We start from the raw sequence: 19399 nt of genomic DNA, 5'->3' as shown, positions 1-19399 counted from the left end.
GCCGCTGACTCCATGGCATGCCATTTAATTGATATACAGAACCTTTAACAGAGTTTTTTTGTCATGCAAGACAGGCAAGTGAGCCCAATAGCTCTCAAAGTCATTTACCTAATCAGTATGTATGACAGTCACTAATGGGTAGGATGGAAACTTACGACCTCTCATAGTGTGTCACTTCAAATACTGTATCCTTGACATTATTGCAAAGGCACAGTTTTCAATGAAGCCATTTTATGTATTCATCAAGTCTTTATTGTGTGTTTATACTATTAACCAGTGACAAGTGCAAGAAATGAAACATGTTTCCTCTATTTCTTTACAGAATGATGCTTATTTAATGTAATTGAAACGATTATTCCAGAGACGCATTCTTGCTCTTTGTGAGGATCAGAAACAATTATGGTTGTCCATGGTCGAACTGCTTTGTTTTGATCTGTTTTTGCTGCCATCTGGTGGTTGATCAGGATAAAACATGTATTTTCTGCTCGGCCTGATTGTCGCTCTTGTAATTTGCGCAGCAACAGATTCATGAATATGAAAGTGTGTTCGTATTCGCTGTTTGAACTCCAACGTGGTTTTTAGTCTCTTATATTAGATGTGTCATTCATCTTCCGCCTCAGGACACGCTGTGGTCTGTTCTTCATCACAATACTGAGCAACTGTGTCCGCACTGCACGTGGGTCCAACCTCGGAGTAACCAAAGTCAAAGTGTTGCGCTGCAGCAGAGGCCTGGTTGGGCTCTTTCGGCTTAATGAAGTCCGTGTAGACGTACGGCAAAGGGGTAAATTCTACAGTGTCAGGTACTTCCTGTAATAACAATAGCGTAAACAGGTAAATAATTATAAAAAATATGTAGCCTGTTAAAAAAAAGGATATTTTTCTTTCATATTAATGATAGAGGGCCATGAGACTTAGACCTGAGTGCAAAAATGGAGTCTAGTCTAGACCTTTCCAGAGCTGAGATATTGAGATCCCACATTTATGCCATTAGAAATAGTGGGTTCGTGGACGGTGGAATTATGGGATGGGGCTTGGTGCCACAGACTCAGGGGGCCCCTCTGAGTGCAGTAAAATAGTTTTTTATCATGACAGGAACTTTAATTAAAATGTCCAAAAAATACACTACTCAAGTCCCCATTCAATAGATTGCAGGCGGGCCATGTGGGATCTCAATATCTCAGCTCAGGAAGGGTCTAGAGACTCCATTTTTGCACTCAGGTCTAAGTCTCATGGCCCTCTATCAGAAGTTTCAAGAAGATCAGAGAAACTCAAAATTTCGACCCGAAAAAACTAACAGGAGTACCCCGTCGACTTTTTCGGTGCAAGAAAATAAGTTCTCCAATCTTGCTTGAAGAAGTGTCCTTGTGGGTTTTGATTTTTTAGTCGTTGTAGCCTAGTAGGTTGTAACCAGACTGTAACAAAATAAAATAATACTAATAATTTGGCGAATTGATTTGGAACTGTAATGCGGTCAAGGCCCGACTGGAACTACTTTAGCCATGCGTTTCCATAAAAAAATAATTGCACGCCGGTTTAGAAAATAATAATTGCGCGACATTGCCAACCAATCAGAATCAAGCATTCAAAGGCCCCGTATGATTATCGGGACTAATATTAAATAAAATCCTCTTTAAAAAAAAAAAAACTTTAAGATATGGAAAATAACAATAATTGAATTGTCCATGTAAATATCTACTGAAATTACTATTACATCTGTTTATAATGTATTTGATTGATTGCCCATTACCTGATAAATTCCAAGGCCATTATTTGCATCCCCTGTGAAGTATATTTCACATATTATATGACAATTGGTTGCATAATAATATAGGCACCAATATAACATCCATTTATTGGTAGTATATTTTCAATACCTTCATCAGTTCTGCCATTTTCAACTCTTTGCCCTAAAAAAATATATAATTACGGTAAAATATTTGGTGCAAAATAGATTAAAAACAGTAGTTGCTGTAATTGTATTTCAGGTTTTATAGCTTGTAGAGAAACTGCAGAGTTTTTAAAAGCAGAACATTCTGTGATTCATTCTCCTTTTCTTCATGTCTGATGTTTTTGAGAACATTTACTGAGATTGCGTGGTATTTACATTCATGATATGAGTCACACAGTAAACCTAAATCATGATTGCTGTGGGTTTCATAAACATGCAGTTATTATTTTGCTGAAGCAACGTGTATGAACCTTGTTAATGTATTTGGGTGAAAGTCTTACTGTGATGGTATTTGTAAAGGCCGTAGAACATGATGCACAATCCCAAAACACCCATGAGTGTTAATCCACTTGATAGCAGAATCTGACCAGACGTAATTTTACCACTAGAACCATTTCCTTGGTTAACTGGTGAGTTCTCACCTCAAAAGAAAACCAGAAAATTACTTTTCACAATTGTTCTGGTTTAAGTTCTGGTCCTGAATATAATATGGCGAGTGCACAATGATCAACTGCTCACCGGTAATATTTATGTGCTGTTCTGATTCTCCATATGCATTTGAAGCACTACAGCTGTACGTGCCGTAATCTGAGCTGGTTATGTTGCTGATGTGTAGAGTTTGGTTCATCTCGCTGAATGAGTGTCTGTGTTTCTCTAGAATGGGGACTCTTTCTCTCCACCACATCAGCTGCAGAAATGACCCGCTCACTTCACATTTGAGAGTCACAGATGTGTTGGAGGTATGTGAGACCACAATTTCTGTTGCATTTGGTGGGTCTTGAAATAAAAGGTGTTAATGAGCAAACACAGATAAACAAAAAGATGAATTACATTTGAATGATTAAGATTCTGATATGTCTCGACTTACATTGAATAATTAATGTATAGTTTCGGGATTGTATTGTTCCATTTCTTCTAATTATAGATTCCACGAAGACTCCTTCATCCTGTGCTGTCATGTTCTTCAGAATGAAGGTGTTATTGGTAAAATAGTAATGAGCCTCTCTACAGCAATCACTGTAGCATTTGATGCCAGTTCCATTGTTTAGATATTGAATACATATCTGACTTTTATTAAGTTTTAGTTTGGCCCATAAAACTGAGGCAACAGTCTCTTTCTGATGAAGCAACATTCCAGTGAGTTCAACGCGACTATATAAGCCCGTCATCACTTCAAGATTTTCTTTTGCTGTTAAATCAATATGTATAGTCAGTACAATCCATAAACAGATTTAAACATTTGACTGAAAGACATTGTGAAAGAAGCGCATTCAACAATTTATCCAAATTTACCCCCCCCCCCCCAAAAAAAAAAAAAACAACAACAAAAAAACAACAACAACTGGTCTCTATAATGTATACTCTCATGTATAGTACTATACATTGAGAATGTTCAAATTAATAATATACTCTGGTGTGTTATTAGCACTAAAAGCAGACACAGCAAAAGAGAAAAAATGAGAGACACTTACCAAATACATCAAACAGAAACAGCCAGACGTAAATGTAACATCCAGGCATGGTAAGCCAGCAGTTAGACTTTTTGAAGCTAAATTAGCATTAATTATAATTTATAACCATTCAGATAACCATGACAATCTGCATGTACCTTATGCGCTTCTATGCACTCGAAACCTCGGAGTAAAAAATAGCCACTTCAAACCACAACAGGAACACAAAAGTGGGTAGAACGAGGAAGAAAGCAGAGCGGCTCCTATTCAGATTATCTAGTAGATGTACATGTCATGTTCATTTAACGCAGTACATCGGATCAATAACTCATAAAGGACAAACTTGCTCTGATTCAGTTTATCATTCAAATGTAATATATATATATGGTTAAGATGTCATCCTGCTTTGTTAAATCTCCAGATGACTTTGACTGTTTAGTGTTGATTTGGTTTAATTCGGTATTATTTTTATGGGATATTTACAGTAAATAACTGTCCTTTCTGTAAATGTCTGGTCCTTTACTGAGTTTGGATCAGCTCTTATTTAAAACATCTATTAATATGAGGAAGTGAGCTCAAAAAGGAAACCCATCATATGTAGATTAGATTATTTTGAAGATACTTCCAGTCTGAAGCTTGAGGAAATAAGTTTTATTAAAATGCAATTGTAGTGATTATTGCATCACAATCATGTTGTGAGAACACAATCAAATGAAGAATTCATAGTGTAATGAATAAAATAGCACTTAACAGAACTCAGTTGGTCACATGACAGCTTAGAAAAAAACAGGATGTAATAAAATAGGCCATGATGGAGATATCAATCCAAAGTGAGTCTTTCTAATTCAGCAGTAGCTGTCCGTGAAGCAGGCGGTGTGTCGGACTTCTGGCCCTCCCCAACAGATTTAAAGTGCTAATCACAAATGGGGAAAAAATAGGTTAGCAAAAGTACAACCTCCCAAAAGAGATGCAGCAACCATTAACACACTCACACACACACATTAAGCATTTAAAATCTTGTGTTTTTACAAAAATAAATCAATATTTGCAGATTGTGATGGGTAAGCCTATATTTAACATTTTATTTCAAGGGATAGTTCACCCAAAAATCAAAACCCTCATGTCATTCATCTACGGAACACAAGATATTTTTGATAAAATCTGAGAGCTTTCTGTCCCTCCATAGACAGCTACGCAACAACCACTTTGACGCTTCAAAAAGATCATAAAAAGATTGTAAAGCTAAGCCATATGAATTAAAGCGGTTTAGTCCAAATTTTTTGAAGGAATAAGAACGAGAATGAACCTCATTGGTCCACACACATCGAGCGAACATGCTTCAGCTTCTGTTCACCACAACTGATGTGAGAGTTGATGAATCTTTATATGTGAATAAAAGCCTAAAATCTGTTCATCATATAAAGCGATCGAGTCTCTTCAGAAAATCTGGACTAAACCACTAAATTCATGTGGATTCGTTTTACGATTTCTTTATGAACTTTTTGAAGCATCAAATTGTCAGTCGCGAAGCTGTCAATAAAGCTCTAAGATTTCATCAAAAAGATCTTCATTTGTGTTCTGAAGATGAATGACATGAGGGTGAGTAATTAACTAACCCTATAATATTGTAGAGCATATAAAACTAACCTGTGAGTTTTTGAATTCAGAGTAGAGAGTGAACAGGACGTGAAGTGAGTGAATTCGGTTCTTGTACACAGGGATGTCCAGGATTCCTGAGGGTACACGAACAGTCATTACAAGAACCAACAAAAGCATCAAAGATGAGAATGCAAGAAACATGCAATGGACCAACTTACCACAAATAATGTCAACATAATCAGCCAAATCACAGTCAATGTCTGCTGTGGGGAGATTCACCTGGCGAACAGAACGTGAAGATGAACACGGTTTAATGAAGGATCATATTGCTGAACATATTTTATACAAAAGCTAACCTTCCCCAAAAGCTCCTCAAATTCAGCCGGCCACTCTTGCATCAGGCTGTCGATGTCTGGCATGGGTCTGAAGAAATATACGAGACTGGTGTCATGGACATTTTTAATTAATCATAACTTACATTTCTTTTTCTTTTATGATTAACATTTATATGCCAAAGTGTGTCTGCATATGTGTCCAAATGAGCTTTTACAGAGAATTATGCATATGAAGAATCAATCAATCAATCAACTTTTATTTATAAAGCACAATAAAAACAACAGTAGTTGAACATTGTGCTGTACAAAAGAAATAAAATATCGTAAAAAAAAGCAAGACTGACCGCAAAACTAACTAAAAAGAACCAAGGTTCAGGAGGAACAGTGCAGTTTTTGTCCAGGAAGTGGACTTTAGACTTTAGGGAGCTTACTTCCATTCTCAAGTGATTGTGTTTAGTGGAGCACTAGAGATTTTATTTTCATTTCTAAGTAATAGTGTTCATAAAGGGCAGATTCGGAGGAAACGAAGCAGATGTCATTTAGCTTAAGTCTGGTGCATGGGGAATTTCCACCACACTGGTTACAAAATATGAGATGCTCTGCTTTCTATAGTGTTCGTGGTTGACTCATGTCAGTTCTTGCCTCGTGTAGTGTACGGTAGCTGGAGGTTTGGACCGGTGCAGCTCAGTAATGCTCTCGATCCAGTTGTCTATGGCTTTGGGGTTCTTCTCTGGGTTTTCGATGCTCTTAACTTTCACTTCCTGTGAAAGACATGTGCATCACATTCTCATTTCACTTGTCAGGTCACAACCATCAAAGCTCTTTAATGAGTCTTCTAGTGTGTGTGTGTGTGAGGACTCACAGCGACATTGTGTTGTTTGCTGTTCTCTGACAGCCACAAGGAAAGCACTGTTGGGTCTGACTGTTTAACGCATGGCTCATCTAGAACGAGGAGACCAAGATTGTCAGCCTTCCCATCTGGCCGTGGTACCTGCAGAATGCAAATAGTAAAAAAAAAGCATATAAAAGAAATTGTTAGTTGACACTTTCAAACCAGAACCACACCTGAATGTTCACTCACTTTGAGGAAAGCATCAATGTCCCCCACAGCTGGGATGAAATCAGGGATAAAGGGCTTCAGTTTGTGGTCAAGCTCTATCGTCTGAGGAGTGTATCTGAAGGAAACAGTCATTCGATAATACCAGTAAGAATCCATGAGATATCGACAACTCAAATAAGTGTGCTTCTTCATCTATAAGCATTGTTTTATGTTTTTTTTTCCCCCTTTTGTTATATGAAGGTCACATTATTATTGTGTATTATTTGAATATTACTTTATATGTATATAATTAATTTTACTTTACACTTAATTTAGTTAACAAAATGAAAATTATTTATGTATTTATTTCAGGTTTATTTAACGGGGACAATGCACACTAATAATACTTAAATAAATGTATAGTGTTGCAGAAGTAGCCAAAAGGCTACTTACATTAAAATTACATTTAATTACATTCAAATGTAAAGTAGTAATTATATGTATATAATTGTGTTTATATTATAGTTCATTATAATTTATATACATAGTCATTTCCAATCAAGCTATAATTACCAAACTAAATATTATTAGATTGTGTTTAATTAGCCCTGGTAAAGAAAACGTGTTTGTCATTATATTAAAAACAAAAATGTAACTGTAATTTTCATCATATTTTCCACCTGAGAATGCCATCAAACAATACATATTTTGAGATCTTCATGGAAGTCTGCTCCTGAGTTGCATGTATATTCACTGTTAGACATTGCTTAGCTGGGATTTTATTTGAAGAAATTAGAATTTGTAACGAGTTGTTTTTCTTTTTTAATGTCCACAGGGCCAAAGGTGCTATTCAAGAAACATTCATTTGCAGTGTAAGAGGGTTAAGGGTCAGTTTCATGTGCAGTTGCAAATCAAGTGGTAAGAAGTTGTTTCATGCTCACCGAGTGATGTACTGAAATAGCTCCTTGATCTCGGCTGTGACAGGAAGGTGTTCATAATCGGCAGGGTCATATGCACTGTCAAACAGAGTCAAACACACACACCACTATATAAAATAAAATAGCTTGAGTTTTTGAGTAAATACTGTAACTTTAATGCTTTTAGTACTTTTGTTAAACACTGAAATTTTACATTTGCATCTTCTTACGCACAAATACGCACTTCCTTATCGTCCAGACATTTTAAGCCAAAATGGGGGTCAACCTAGAACAAATTGCAACAAACAAACTCAACTGATTTTGTATCCTCAGTATGTCCTAAGTAAGGGGAAAAAAACCCTGAAGAATCCCAATTAGGGGACAGTTTTGAAAAAGACCCAAATATATCCTATTCACATGCCTATTCAATCTTTTTTTTTTTTCACTTGAAAATGTTAACCTTTAGATATCACCATGAAATTTACTGAGTTGATTACTTACATCAAGACAAACAAAAAATGTATTGCAAGTTTTTTTTAATTGTTTGTTAACATGGGCAAACGGTGCATAATCTAATTACGTATGTGCTAATTTGCATAAAAAACACAGCATATTTAAACATTGGGTATAGCCAGGTGAAAATGTCTTGTTGACATCTTACAGTAAAAGACTATAGAGGCAAACAAATGTCATCATACGGGGTTTGTTTCTCCTACATGGATTAATTTGATTGATCCAGACACTTTTTATTTCACCTACCTTTTGTCTTCTGCATTCTCCTTACTCGTGTCTCCTGTTCTTCCCTCAGACTTGCCCCCCAGAAACAGTCTAAACAGACCCAGCCCAAACCCCATCTTATGTATTAATAATAATCAGGGTAGCCTAAATGGGTTCCATTCAGACCTTATAATGTTATATGTCAAGCAATGTTTAGATCTGTTGTGGTATTTATGCAAATTAGCACATACATAATTACGCACAGTCTGTCCATGTAAACAAACAATTTTTAAAAACTTGTAATAATGTTTGTCTTGATGCACCATCATTTTCATGGTGATATCTAAATGTTAACATTTTTACCCTATTCACGTGAGAAAAATAATGAATAGGTGTATGAATAGGGTCTTTTTTTGAAACTTCCCCTAATGAGATTCTTCGGTGCTTTTTTTTTTCCCTTTCTCAGGAGTCAGGACATATTGAGGATACAAGATCAGTTGAGTTTGTTTCTGTTGCAATTTGTTCTACCTTTTTTTTTATAAAATGACTGGGCTATTGCTGTATATCTGATTTCAGTCTGTATATCTGTTATTTCTCCTTAATATATTTTCTCAGTGTGCAAGTTTACAGCCCTACCCTTCTGGAGCAGATCCAGGCTCCCCTTCCTCCTCATCAGACTCTGTGTCATCAGAATCATCATCATCGTCGTCGTCATCATCATCTTCTTCCTCCTCATCTTCTTCATCATTCTCCACAGTACCATGAGCACCAGGTGGCGGCTCTTTCTTTCTCTGTTGTCAGATGAAAGGTAAGGTAAATAAAACCTCACTTAAGCATTCATGAAAATTAGCCAGTTATCTTTAATCTTACTTTAGTGTCATCTTCTAGTTTCTCACCAGCATAACTGGCCATGGCGCTGAGCTTCTGCCTGCCCGCCCTCCTGGAAACTGGCATGAGGAAGAAAAAAACAGTTGGTGAATGGTAAGGTGACAGGTCAAATATTAAAAAAGTGTTTTAGATGTGTCACCTCTCTGTCGTGGGGATGGTGTGTGAACGCTGGAGGCCTCGTCTGCGTTCACCTCAAAACTCTCGTCGTATGGCTGGTTGGTTGTGAGCTGAATCTGATAGAAGAGTTATTTGAACTTTAGTTTGTACTAAAACTGGGTCTCTATGAACATATAGAGCTGCTGCCTAACCACACTTCATTCTGAACAGACATAATGGTACAGAAAAGGCTGCTGACTTTCAATGATGCACTAAAGTAAAAATGCCAATGAAGTTGAAGGTCAATGAAGTTGAAGGTAACGTTAAATGCTGAAGTAGTTCGGCAGTTTCGCTTATGATGGGGTTTATGATAGTTTTAGAAAGCAACTATTTCGTAACTCCATGACATGTGGTGAAATATTTAACGTTAGAGAATGTGATAAACTGTTTTACTGCAGCTCGTCAGTGTTTAACTCTCGCGCTACATTGATTCAATGCCCACGTCTCATTATTGAGGCAAAAAATAAATCGCAATATCATGTTCTATATAGTCTTCTAACATATGTACTATGGTATCAACGCCCTAATTAATGAGATTTGCGCTATAATAACAACAAACCTTTTGTCGCTCGGACCTCTCCATTAAAACACCGTGTATTGTTGCCAAGGAAACTTGTTCTCGCGAGATGTTCAGCGGAAGTGCGTGAAACATCAGTTTGTCAGACGCACTGAACTATTTATTTCAGATTTTATTTTATTTCTATGCCAGATGAAGATTCGTATCATTAACAACTTTAGCTGCCAGAATAATAACATCAATTTCTGTGTTTTTAAAACATTACGTTTTTAGTTTGTTCCGAAATATAATTTTAAAGTCATTTTTAAAATATAAGACATAGTTTGCGACGAGCCCACTTCTTTTTGTGTATTGCATTATCCAAATAAAATATATAATTGCATAATGCCACTCTAAATGAAAAGAAACATCAACTAGACAAATTTCTGTTAATATTGGGTTCTAAATCCTTCCAAAATAATGTTGAGTAAATGCAATAAATGCACTGTGCTGTGCACAATTGTTTCTTTTTCCACTCCACAATATTCACAGATAGTTTGATGCAGACTGAAAAACAAGAAGCAATGTGGGTAAAAGTGCACAAACTATCCCTAAAAGATTACTGATGATAAATATTTTGCTTTCTTTCGCTCTTTTGTAAAATTTTTAATCCTAATAAAACTTTTTATTAAAAAAGTAAAAAGAAAAAAAAAATTACTGATAAACTTCAAAAGCTTACAGTCACAAGTGTTTGTTCTGAATAAGAGACACTTTGTGCCACCATTGTGAGATAGTGAAAAAGAACAGAAAAACTAAAAAACATTATGCACTGTAGTAGCAAGGAGGACATAACATTTATTATTTCAGTGACCTATTCTCTTCGTGCTTGTTTTTTTACCGTAACACTGACAATGAAAACGGCTGAGATTCATGATTTGAGTCACAAAGATAAGCAGAGCTTCATAAAATGGTCATTGGTTTCATAAACATAGAAAAAAATATATACCAACCATCAACAATGCTGATGATAGGGGAACTCTTCACTAGCTAGGGGACAGCATTTCCAAAGTTTCGACATATCGAGGGAAACTTTTCAAATATGTGATTTGGTTTTGAAAAAAATAAAAAAATAATCAGAGTTGAATAAATTCAGACTTCAGACATACAGCAGTTACAGTAGTGCCATGGATCTGCTCTTGTGAACAGGATGTGGTTCTCAGACTCTTTTCTGGCTGGTTCAGCAGTTTTATGTAGCACATTACTTTCAACCCCCTAAATCGCTTTAGCAAACCTGAAACTATTCCATGAGGGTTTATTTGTAGAAATTTGCTTCGTTTTTTTTTTTTTTTTTTTTTAACACATACACATTTTTTACACATATTTTCACATGCTATATGCACTTGCAATGTAAAATGCTGTGTAAATATTACATTTTTATTAGTTCATGACAAATCTTAGACATCTGAGACGTGTAAATACAACATAATCAATGATAATGTTTTACATTTATTAATGACTCTTTCACAGGCATTTCATTATTGTTGATTAATTGCTTTATGTGCAGTAATGAGTGGCTTAAATACTGATTAAATGTTATACATACATTATCAAGGGATGCAAAATAAAGCCTGTGGCAGCTGTTTTAAAAAGCTTGTAAAGGTCACAGCCCTGAAGTGCGAGTTCCGTCTTACTGTCAACAACAGCGGATATGATATTTTCCTCTTTATGCTTATCTGATCTTGAAGTCTACACAGATGGAGAGGTTCTGCACGAGCTGTGAGTTGCAAAGTTTAATCTGGATTTGTTCCAAGTAGTGTAGAGCTGTGTCTGGAGCAAACCAAGAGTCAGCTATCAGACCCTAGACCAATAATTCGTTTAAAGTGTACTCTAGTCCAGCTCTCAAACATTCCTCTTGGTGTTAATGAGCAGATCTCTGTTGAATTCAGCCTCCAGATTCCCAGCTCCACTCTTTCCTCCAGGAGGATCCGTTATCAGAGTGAGTTTGTTAAACACTCCACGGCCAAAATAATCAGCGATGACTGAGAAGCCATCATTAGAGCATTTCAACTAAAAGAGAGAGAGAGAAAAGACCATTTAATTCATCCAACTTTCATTTGCATTGTTTTTTGATCAATTCAAGACTGCAGGGGAAAAATCAGCACCTGTCTGTGGAAATGGTCATGCAGGTCTCGTTTCTGATCTTGGGCACGCAACATGTCCATCACCTTCCTGTTCTCAGGGGTGCAGGTGGGGCACTCGGCCTCACTCTCAGCGAAGCTCTCTAAACAGTGCTGGTGGAAGGAGTGGCCACACAGGAAGTGCACAGACGGCAGCTCTAGCGGGCTGTTACACATGCTGCACTTGGTCTTCTGGAAGATCTTTGCACTGAAAAAGCAACGTGAGCAGCTTACTCCACATACCACAATACTTGATTCTGACTGATCAATTGTGGCATACATTTTTTATGCCATTCAGAAATGAATGAATCAACAGTTTTACGTACTTATGCACTATTCTATGACATTTTGTAGCATAAGGCCGTGTGTCCACCAAAGCGTTTTTAGCCAGCTGAAGACGCCGTGCTTTGGGCGCTTGAGAGTGTTTTTTCCGTTGAGACGTTTTGTTGCTATGATACAGAATATCCGCAGCACAGTTTACTTGTAACTGATTTCGCAGATAATTTGTTTCATAATTTGTTTTTATTTTTCATCCATTTTTTTCGGTTAACTCTGTTGGTTTATGTCGTACAGAAAGAATGTTGTGACAGTTGGTCAGTGTGGTTTAGTCCCGCCCCTCCTCCACTGTGATTGGACGGGTGGGTAAAAAGTGTCAGTGATGAGCGCTGCATTTTATTCAAAGTTGAACATTTTTCAACTCTCGGAGACCAGTACAAAATGCCGGGCGCTCGGCATTGAAAAAAATGAATTTTTTTTTTTTTTTTTCAGCGTGAAAAAAATGCTTAGCGCCTCATTACGCTCATGGCATTTAAAAAAATTTGAAAACATACGCCAGGCAGGTGGAAAAATGTTTCGGTGGACACGTGGCCTAAATTTTTCAAAAAGAAAAACTCTACTTTAAATACCCGAGTGATGCACTAAATTAACTGAAATATAAAGTGTGGAACTGTCGCAGAAGGAAAGTGGCTATAAGAGTCTGATGTTGAATGACAAAATTACCTTTTAAAATTCATACACCTCACGGTTGGTCATTTGGCACAGCTCGTTTCACTCACCTGGTTTTAAGTTCCTTTATCTCAGCACGTAGATTGGTCGTCTCCTCTCTATACTGTTGAATCTTCCTTTCGTCTTCCTCAATCTGCGAGGTCTCCCTCTCAAGTTTATTTATCAGGTAGTCTTTTATGACTGACAGAGATGCTGTGGAATTATGGGCCAAAGTCTGCACCACTGCAACACAGACACTCACATAAGGTCAAAATGCACAATATTGCAAACGCTACAATCTGGAGTTCATCGAAAGGTCAAGAACATGACCTTCTTCTGCCTTTTTTAAGACACATTACTCACCCAGAAGAGGCGGCATCAGGTTATTTTCATCAATGTGCTGCAGGACTTCACTAATGTAGGCTTTGCAGTTCTCTTCTTTCCGTGCAAAATAGCCTAGCGCCTGTTCCCACAAACACACCTCTTTGTCACCATAGCGCTTACAGGCCTCCACAACTTTCCCATACTCTTCATTCTGCATGTGGTAATGCATGATCTGTTGGTACCTGCAGAAACAAACAGTTCTGTCACGATGTCCTTTGCTTTTATTCGATTAAAGGTAAATGTAAATTTGCAGTAGAGCTGCTCAATTAACCGTTGAATCGTTCAAACACCCATGTGATCTTATTCCTAAGTGATAACGATTTAGCTGTCTATTAAATCTCAAATCTGTGTTGCGCTGCAGCTGACCCAAAGAGAGCAGTTATAATGTACAGGCTACAACAACTTTACAGTCTTTCAGCATCTCAGTGTTTATTACAAATACAAAAGTTTATACGTTTATAGTTCAGATATAAACACGGATGTCTACGGTAGCAATCGAATAGAGCAAATCACCTTTTGAAAGTAACTTGAAGCTTCAAATAATGATTGTTTCGTTTACACCGTTATACCTGTAGGTGGCGACAAGTGACTTAAAACAACTATTTGTCATTGAATCGTTCATTCAAGACACTGTTCAAAAACCCTGATTCGTCCAGTATTGAAACAAGTGAAGTCCTTATGGGTGAGTCATTGAATCATTCGAATTAATTAAATACATTAACATTTTGTCATAATCTCTAGTAAATGGCCTGTTATTTTGGAGTTTTTAGTGTGCAGAATCGTGGAAGAATTGTAATCTCTATTTGAAACAACAACAAAAAAAATTCTCAATCTCAATTTATCCATAATCATTCAGCTCTAGTTTGAAGTCGTTCAGTCACATAAAGCTATCCACCTTTTTTTAAACGCAAGAACGGTCACAGCAATTTGTAACTTGAATGTGCGAGGCTTTTGGTGTCATCTGCTTCCAGTTATTTTATGCTGCTTTACATAGCAAACTGGTGTGTATGATAACATTTTAATTCTTTATCTTAAACACACTGGTTTGTAGCACAAGTTTAGTGGTAAATAGTTTTACCATTTACTTCACTTTGCTATTTTTCAAGTTATGATATATATATCAGATAATAAATCGGAAGTAGCTTACTTCCATGTTGCAAAATAAGGTGTCCTTAGAAGTCAGGTAGATAACTTAAATAGCACTTTCTGAGTAAGTGAGATTGACAGTGATAAGAAAATGAGAAAAATCGCTTACAGTTTGCCCTTTTCATACAGATACAGCACTCCTTCCTTGAAGTTGTGCATCTGGCAGAGCACCAGGGCCTTGTCAAACACAGTGTTGTCACTCCTCAGAAGGGACAGTGCTGCCTCCTGCAGGACCTTCTTCTTCTGTCACACAAAAGACAGAAAGAGAGGTGAGTTTCCTATATGCTTTCACAACAGCATGTGTACAATCAATCAATCAGAACTGAAGACTTTTTTCTAGGGATGCACTGATTCTGGCCAATGCAAATAATATTTTCATGTTTCAGGGTTATGATTCTGTGGAATCATGCAAGATATGTATGATTCTTGGTAGACTAATATTGTAAATTTAATAAAAATTAAAGTGCTGCTAAGAGTGCACATACGTTAGTTGATAAAAGCATTAGATATTTTTGCTAATTTCATAAGTAAACATTTAATTTGGGTGGTGATGAGTCAAATTCTTCAAAAATCTTTCGAGCAGCAGATGGCTTCTATAATAACATAATAACATGAGGAGTGTGTAGCAATAGTATAAAGCATGTTTTTACCCCTGGGTCCTGTTCATGTGCCCAGTCCTGTAGTCTGAGCTCTAGTAAAGTGTCATAAACTCCCTCGGGAGAGAACGGATCCACCTGAATCATGTGTTCCAGGAACGCCCGCAGCTCTCTTGGGTTATTTGCAAACACTGGGATGAACTCCTCTGGATTGGCCTGTCAAAAGAACATTTTGAGATAAAAGAGATTTAATCTCTGATTATTTGCTATTGCTAATCTAAATTAACTACCTTGTTTTCCACAGGCCTATCCAGACTGTCCCGGTCAGTTGAGTCTTTGCTGGGGTGATAGTCGGTGCAGAGACGTTTTAAGAGGATAGTGGTGCTCTCAGGCACATGGTGCATTAGTGTTTTACCATAGCGCTTCATATTACTCTCCGCCTGATCAAATGGCAACCTTCCTATGTAGCGTAAAGCCTCCTGATAATTCTGAGAGTGAAACAAAAAAAAGAACATTTTTGGTGGAAAAAATGTAAAAAGTATTGGCTTACATAAAGTAAACTCACTGAAAAGCATTAGTTATGCATCATAATTCATATCATAGCCCCCCAAAATTCTGTATTCACCTTCAAATCCTCTAGCTGGATCTTCAAATACCATTCATGGTGCATGTGTCTCTCTGCCAGAAACACGGCGTGACTGTGATAACCGGCCTGACGTAATACCTTGATGGCGATTTCAACATCGAAATGCACCTCGCTTTCATTGCTCTACATTTATAGGAGGGGTGAAGAGTATAAAAAGCATTGTTAGTGGTCAAGGCTTTTTTTCAAAAGTCAAAATGCACATTCAGAGCAAGTGATTTTTCTCCAGACCTTTATGAACTCTTCCAGCTTGGAGCTGTCCTTCAGTTTGGTGTAACAGTTCAGCAGTAGAGTAGTGTGGTCAGCGTTGGCCAGGGACTGCCTGTGGAGGGCCTGTAGGTACGCTGTCAGGTTATGTATCCTCTGTGCATCCAAAAACTTACGAATTACGTACGAGGGTTCGAGCTTCCCAATAGTGCTGAGAAAGACAGGTCAAGGTGGAACCATGAGAAAGAGCTTTCTTGTTTACCATTTTAAATAGAAATCTGAACTGCACACCTACCGAATGTACTGTTGAATGGCTCCATCGTGATCCCCTTTGGTATAGAGATGGTCTCCATAATGTCTAAATATCTCAGACAGACCATCATTGTCCAGGTGTTGACTTTTAGCCAAATTAATGGCCATCACAAACAGGTTCTTCTTAAACAGCATCTAAGTAACACAACAGTATAAGCTTTTATTAGAAATAAATATGTATCATAAAAGATAATATTATGGACAATAATAAAAGTTGAATTGACAATATCACATTTATTACGGCTTTGAATTGTACATTTAGTTTTTTATTTTCAATTTAGTTCCGTTTTTGTTTAATCTATATAATTGTTAGTATAGTTAGTTATAGTTGATTCTTTCAATATATTTCATTTATATTTTAATGTAGTGTATAAAAGCTGCCAGTAATGTGTGAACAAATAAAATGTTTTCAACATTGATAATAAGAAATGATTCTTGAGCAGCAAATCAGCATATTAGATATGATTTCAGAAGGATCATGTAATAATGCAGAAAGTTAAGCATTAGCATCACAGAAATATAAGTTACACTTTAAAAATGTATTAAAATACAAAATCTTTATTTTAAATTGTAATAGTAATATTTCACAATATTCCCGTTAATGTATGTTTGATCAAAGAAATTCAGCTTCTTTCATTAACATAGAAAAAAACCCAAACTTTTGTACGGTATTGTATATAACATTTTACTTCAGGTAACAGAAAAAAAAGATTCCTTTAATGATAATAACACTGTGCAAACCTCTAGCTTGGTCTGTGTGTCTTTTTCTTGCAACATATACATTGTTTTATCCCTTGTTAGGACATAGAACGACCCCCATTCTGCCAGAACGTCAATGACATCATCAAACGCCGCACTGTAAGCGATGAACTTGTTGTCCAGGTCGTAAATGGTCAGGATGTGCTTTTCTGTAGGGGATGTCTGTCTGCTACCATAATCAGATCTGTACAAATGAAATGTAATAAATGTGAATGCATATTGAAGTTAAAATCTTTAAAAAAAAAAAAAAAGATAAAAATGAGTCTTACTTGCTAGGCGACTTGTTATTGTGCGTGAGCAGTAGCAGGTATCCTCTGTGCCACTGAGTTAGAAGCTTGTGCCCATCAAATGCGAAACAGGGTCCTCTCTCGTCAGGCTGATACAAATACACACAGTCCTCTCCGGCCACTATGAACTGTGAGTCCTGCGAGGGGTCTGTGAGCGCCGAGCAGCGCAGCGCACAGCCGTGAGTGTCCAGGTCTATACGAGGGTACTCTTTCACTGACAATGTGTAACACTGTCAACGTAAAAATATCCCTGCATTATGTACATCTGCTTTCATTACAAAGCCAGGATATACCATTCCATACTACTAAAACGTACCTGCACTTTTTCTAAAGTGGCGACAAACAGGTGTGTGACTTTGCTGGCCTGCCGGAAAGCCAGGCCTGTGATTGGACAGCTGCCCTCATGGAGGCTGAGGGTTTTACTGTGTCTGTCTCTGGTGATGTCACCTTTTGTCAGCACAACACTGCCATCTGTAAAACCTGAGCATTCAACACAGATATTAAAACCAACATAAAATCTAATGTGGTATTTGGAAATGTATGCCCACTTTTCACAATCCAATCAATTATTGATGGATAAACTTCCAACCAACACTTTCTGTTTCACTCTGAAATGCATCATATTACAGGAAGAAATTGGTTGCAAATGCCATGGAGAAAAATCCTGGAATGTTTTCATCAAAAACCTTAATTTCTTTTACTGAAGAAAGAATAACGTGGACATCTTGGGTGACATGGGGGTGAGTAAATTATCAGCAAAAGTTTTTTTTTTTTTGTTTTTTTTAAAGTGAACTATTCCTTTAAACCCTGTTATTTAACCCTGACATGGAATTAAAAACTCCTACCTATAGCCATAAAATTAAGGTTTTCATGTACACCGAGACAAGACACTTCAGTGGGTTTGTTTCCAGGTATGGCAGGGAATATCCGGGTACACAGAGGACTGCCACTGTCCTTCTTATCAAGGTTCCACACCTTCACCTGATGAACAGACACACACACACTCTCTAAATAATTTCAAAAGCGCACAGACATGCAGCTGCAGACACCTGTGATGAATCTTACCAGAGGATTGATGCCATGCTCATCCTGACCCACTGACACCAGGATGTTGTGTTGTTTCAGCTGGTACAGGTGTGTCACGCGCAGTTTATAAGCCTGAAAGCTGGACAGCTGCAGGGAGCGGGTCAAAAACCAGATCTGTCCATCCATATGTGCAATACATGAGTTAAAGAACAGAAAACAGGCACATATGGCATTCCTGAAATCGCCATAATCAGCTAGAAAGTGTTGACTGTTGGAATACATTCAAGGAAACGCGTATGTCAAGCATAAGCGATTACCGTTTTACAAAGCAGGGTTGCCACAGCCTAAATAATACAATGACTTAGACGACTATAATTATGAAATGCGCTCGGGATTATTATTTAACAGTACCATAATTGCTAGCTAGCCACAAGAATGACTTCAGCATTATAAGGATATCTCCAAGCACAATGTGTCCTCGACCTGAATCACAGGCTGATATACCCATCGGTAGTTGGAAATTTTTTCCATTTTCACTCGGATCTTTCACCGTTTCTTTATCAAAAAACACAAATCGCCTCCACTGTAAGAACGCTGCCATTTTCCGAGCAGTTCTTGTTTAGCAAAATCATGTGACTCACATCACGGTCATGTGACTTGTGTCAGGATATTTTTGTTTCCGTTATATATTTGTATCGCACTCATATTTTAAAGTTTGATTCTTGACACAGCACGCTATAAACCAGTTTGATTTAAGTAGTTTACATTTTAATTTAATTTGAAATTTAAATGTAAATGAAATAATTTATGTTTTTAAACCTAAGTACACACAAAACAGAATTACATATGTGATTTAAGTGGGCTCTTATTGAAGTTAGAATAAAAAATGACCCAAAGACGTAACAAAAAGTTGCTCGATGCGTGAATGAAGCGTTGTTCTTTGAAATTTTATTTGCGGTTTGGGAAAGAAAGAACCGTTTTTTTTTTTATTCGGATCTTTTCAGTGAATCGTATGAACAATTCGTGAACAAATCCGGTTCTTGGGTCAACAAAGCATGAATGAGCCGGTTTAGCAATTCATCTCGTTGAACCAGGAACAGTCCCTTTCTTATCGTGATTTGGTGAAAACTCAGTTTCCTGTAAATAGGATATGTTACAAGCAAAACGCACATACGAGGTTTAATACATGCCATTTTATTTTGACCTTAATTGGAACATAATAAACAGAAATATATCCTACATATAGCTCTATTGGACCGTTTTACAACATTTTATATAAGCAACAAATCGGTGTTATGTATCTTTAAAAGGAAATGTTCGAAATAAAATAAA

General features: G+C 37.0%; 3 protein-coding genes across 4 annotated transcripts; all 3 read right to left on the bottom strand.

Annotated features, from left to right (window-relative positions):
* Positions 1 to 238: 238 nt before the first annotated feature.
* LOC120482869 (uncharacterized) lies at positions 239 to 3643 on the bottom strand. 2 transcript variants are annotated; one of them, XM_039677580.2, is made up of 7 exons: positions 3421 to 3643; positions 2817 to 3137; positions 2468 to 2725; positions 2230 to 2370; positions 1875 to 1907; positions 1748 to 1779; positions 239 to 807 (listed from the first exon to the last, which is right to left on the bottom strand). In XM_039677580.2, exons 1-7 carry the CDS (start codon positions 3467 to 3469, stop codon positions 601 to 603), a joined length of 1041 nt encoding a protein of 346 aa, XP_039533514.2. In that variant the 5' UTR covers positions 3470 to 3643; the 3' UTR covers positions 239 to 600. The 2 variants fall into 2 exon arrangements, with proteins under 2 accessions (XP_039533514.2, XP_039533516.2); XM_039677582.2 differs by lacking the exon at positions 2817 to 3137.
* Positions 3644 to 4035: 392 nt separating this feature from the next.
* ift46 (intraflagellar transport 46 homolog (Chlamydomonas)) lies at positions 4036 to 9684 on the bottom strand. The gene is made up of 12 exons (XM_039675642.2): positions 9610 to 9684; positions 9034 to 9127; positions 8877 to 8953; positions 8643 to 8797; positions 7314 to 7388; positions 6415 to 6508; positions 6196 to 6324; positions 5976 to 6094; positions 5355 to 5421; positions 5217 to 5277; positions 5047 to 5132; positions 4036 to 4312 (listed from the first exon to the last, which is right to left on the bottom strand). The coding sequence occupies exons 1-12, from the start codon at positions 9631 to 9633 to the stop codon at positions 4220 to 4222; spliced, it is 1074 nt and encodes a 357-aa protein (XP_039531576.2). The 5' UTR covers positions 9634 to 9684; the 3' UTR covers positions 4036 to 4219.
* A 1275-nt stretch (positions 9685 to 10959) lies between these two features.
* On the bottom strand, positions 10960 to 19004 carry vps11 (VPS11 core subunit of CORVET and HOPS complexes). The gene is made up of 16 exons (XM_039675903.2): positions 18527 to 19004; positions 18107 to 18255; positions 17887 to 18022; positions 17358 to 17521; positions 17024 to 17271; positions 16737 to 16938; positions 15979 to 16130; positions 15708 to 15894; positions 15459 to 15602; positions 15124 to 15321; positions 14888 to 15049; positions 14347 to 14480; positions 13071 to 13273; positions 12779 to 12950; positions 11709 to 11931; positions 10960 to 11613 (listed from the first exon to the last, which is right to left on the bottom strand). Exons 1-16 carry the CDS (start codon positions 18666 to 18668, stop codon positions 11446 to 11448), a joined length of 2784 nt encoding a protein of 927 aa, XP_039531837.2. The 5' UTR covers positions 18669 to 19004; the 3' UTR covers positions 10960 to 11445.
* Positions 19005 to 19399: the final 395 nt, after the last annotated feature.

This window comes from Pimephales promelas, chromosome 23, assembly GCF_988280905.1.
Source record: "Pimephales promelas chromosome 23, fPimPro1.hap1.1, whole genome shotgun sequence".
In the NCBI taxonomy this organism is placed as follows: Eukaryota; Metazoa; Chordata; class Actinopteri; order Cypriniformes; family Leuciscidae; genus Pimephales; species Pimephales promelas.
This window is presented reverse-complemented; position numbering and strand designations above follow the sequence as displayed.

What these genes read in the sequence shown, in the direction of transcription:
- LOC120482869 (XM_039677580.2), bottom strand. Translation starts at nt 3,469, where the DNA reads ATGCCTGGATGTTACATTTACGTCTGGCTGTTTCTGTTTGATGTATTT. An exon ending in ACAGCACATAAATATTACCG is followed by an intron (nt 2,371 to 2,467) that starts GTGAGCAGTTGA and finishes TTTTCTTTTGAG; the next exon opens with GTGAGAACTCACCAGTTAAC. An exon ending in CCTTTACAAATACCATCACA is followed by an intron (nt 1,908 to 2,229) that starts GTAAGACTTTCA and finishes ATATTTTTTTAG; the next exon opens with GGCAAAGAGTTGAAAATGGC.
- ift46 (XM_039675642.2), bottom strand. Translation starts at nt 9,633, where the DNA reads ATGGAGAGGTCCGAGCGACAAAAG. An exon ending in AACTAGAAGATGACACTAAA is followed by an intron (nt 8,798 to 8,876) that starts GTAAGATTAAAG and finishes ATCTGACAACAG; the next exon opens with AGAAAGAAAGAGCCGCCACC. An exon ending in TTGAGGAGCTTTTGGGGAAG is followed by an intron (nt 5,278 to 5,354) that starts GTTAGCTTTTGT and finishes TCTGTTCGCCAG; the next exon opens with GTGAATCTCCCCACAGCAGA.
- vps11 (XM_039675903.2), bottom strand. Translation starts at nt 18,668, where the DNA reads ATGGCAGCGTTCTTACAGTGGAGGCGATTTGTGTTTTTTGATAAAGAA. An exon ending in TCCAGCTAGAGGATTTGAAG is followed by an intron (nt 15,322 to 15,458) that starts GTGAATACAGAA and finishes TTTCACTCTCAG; the next exon opens with AATTATCAGGAGGCTTTACG. An exon ending in CCTGATGCCGCCTCTTCTGG is followed by an intron (nt 12,951 to 13,070) that starts GTGAGTAATGTG and finishes TCTGTGTTGCAG; the next exon opens with TGGTGCAGACTTTGGCCCAT.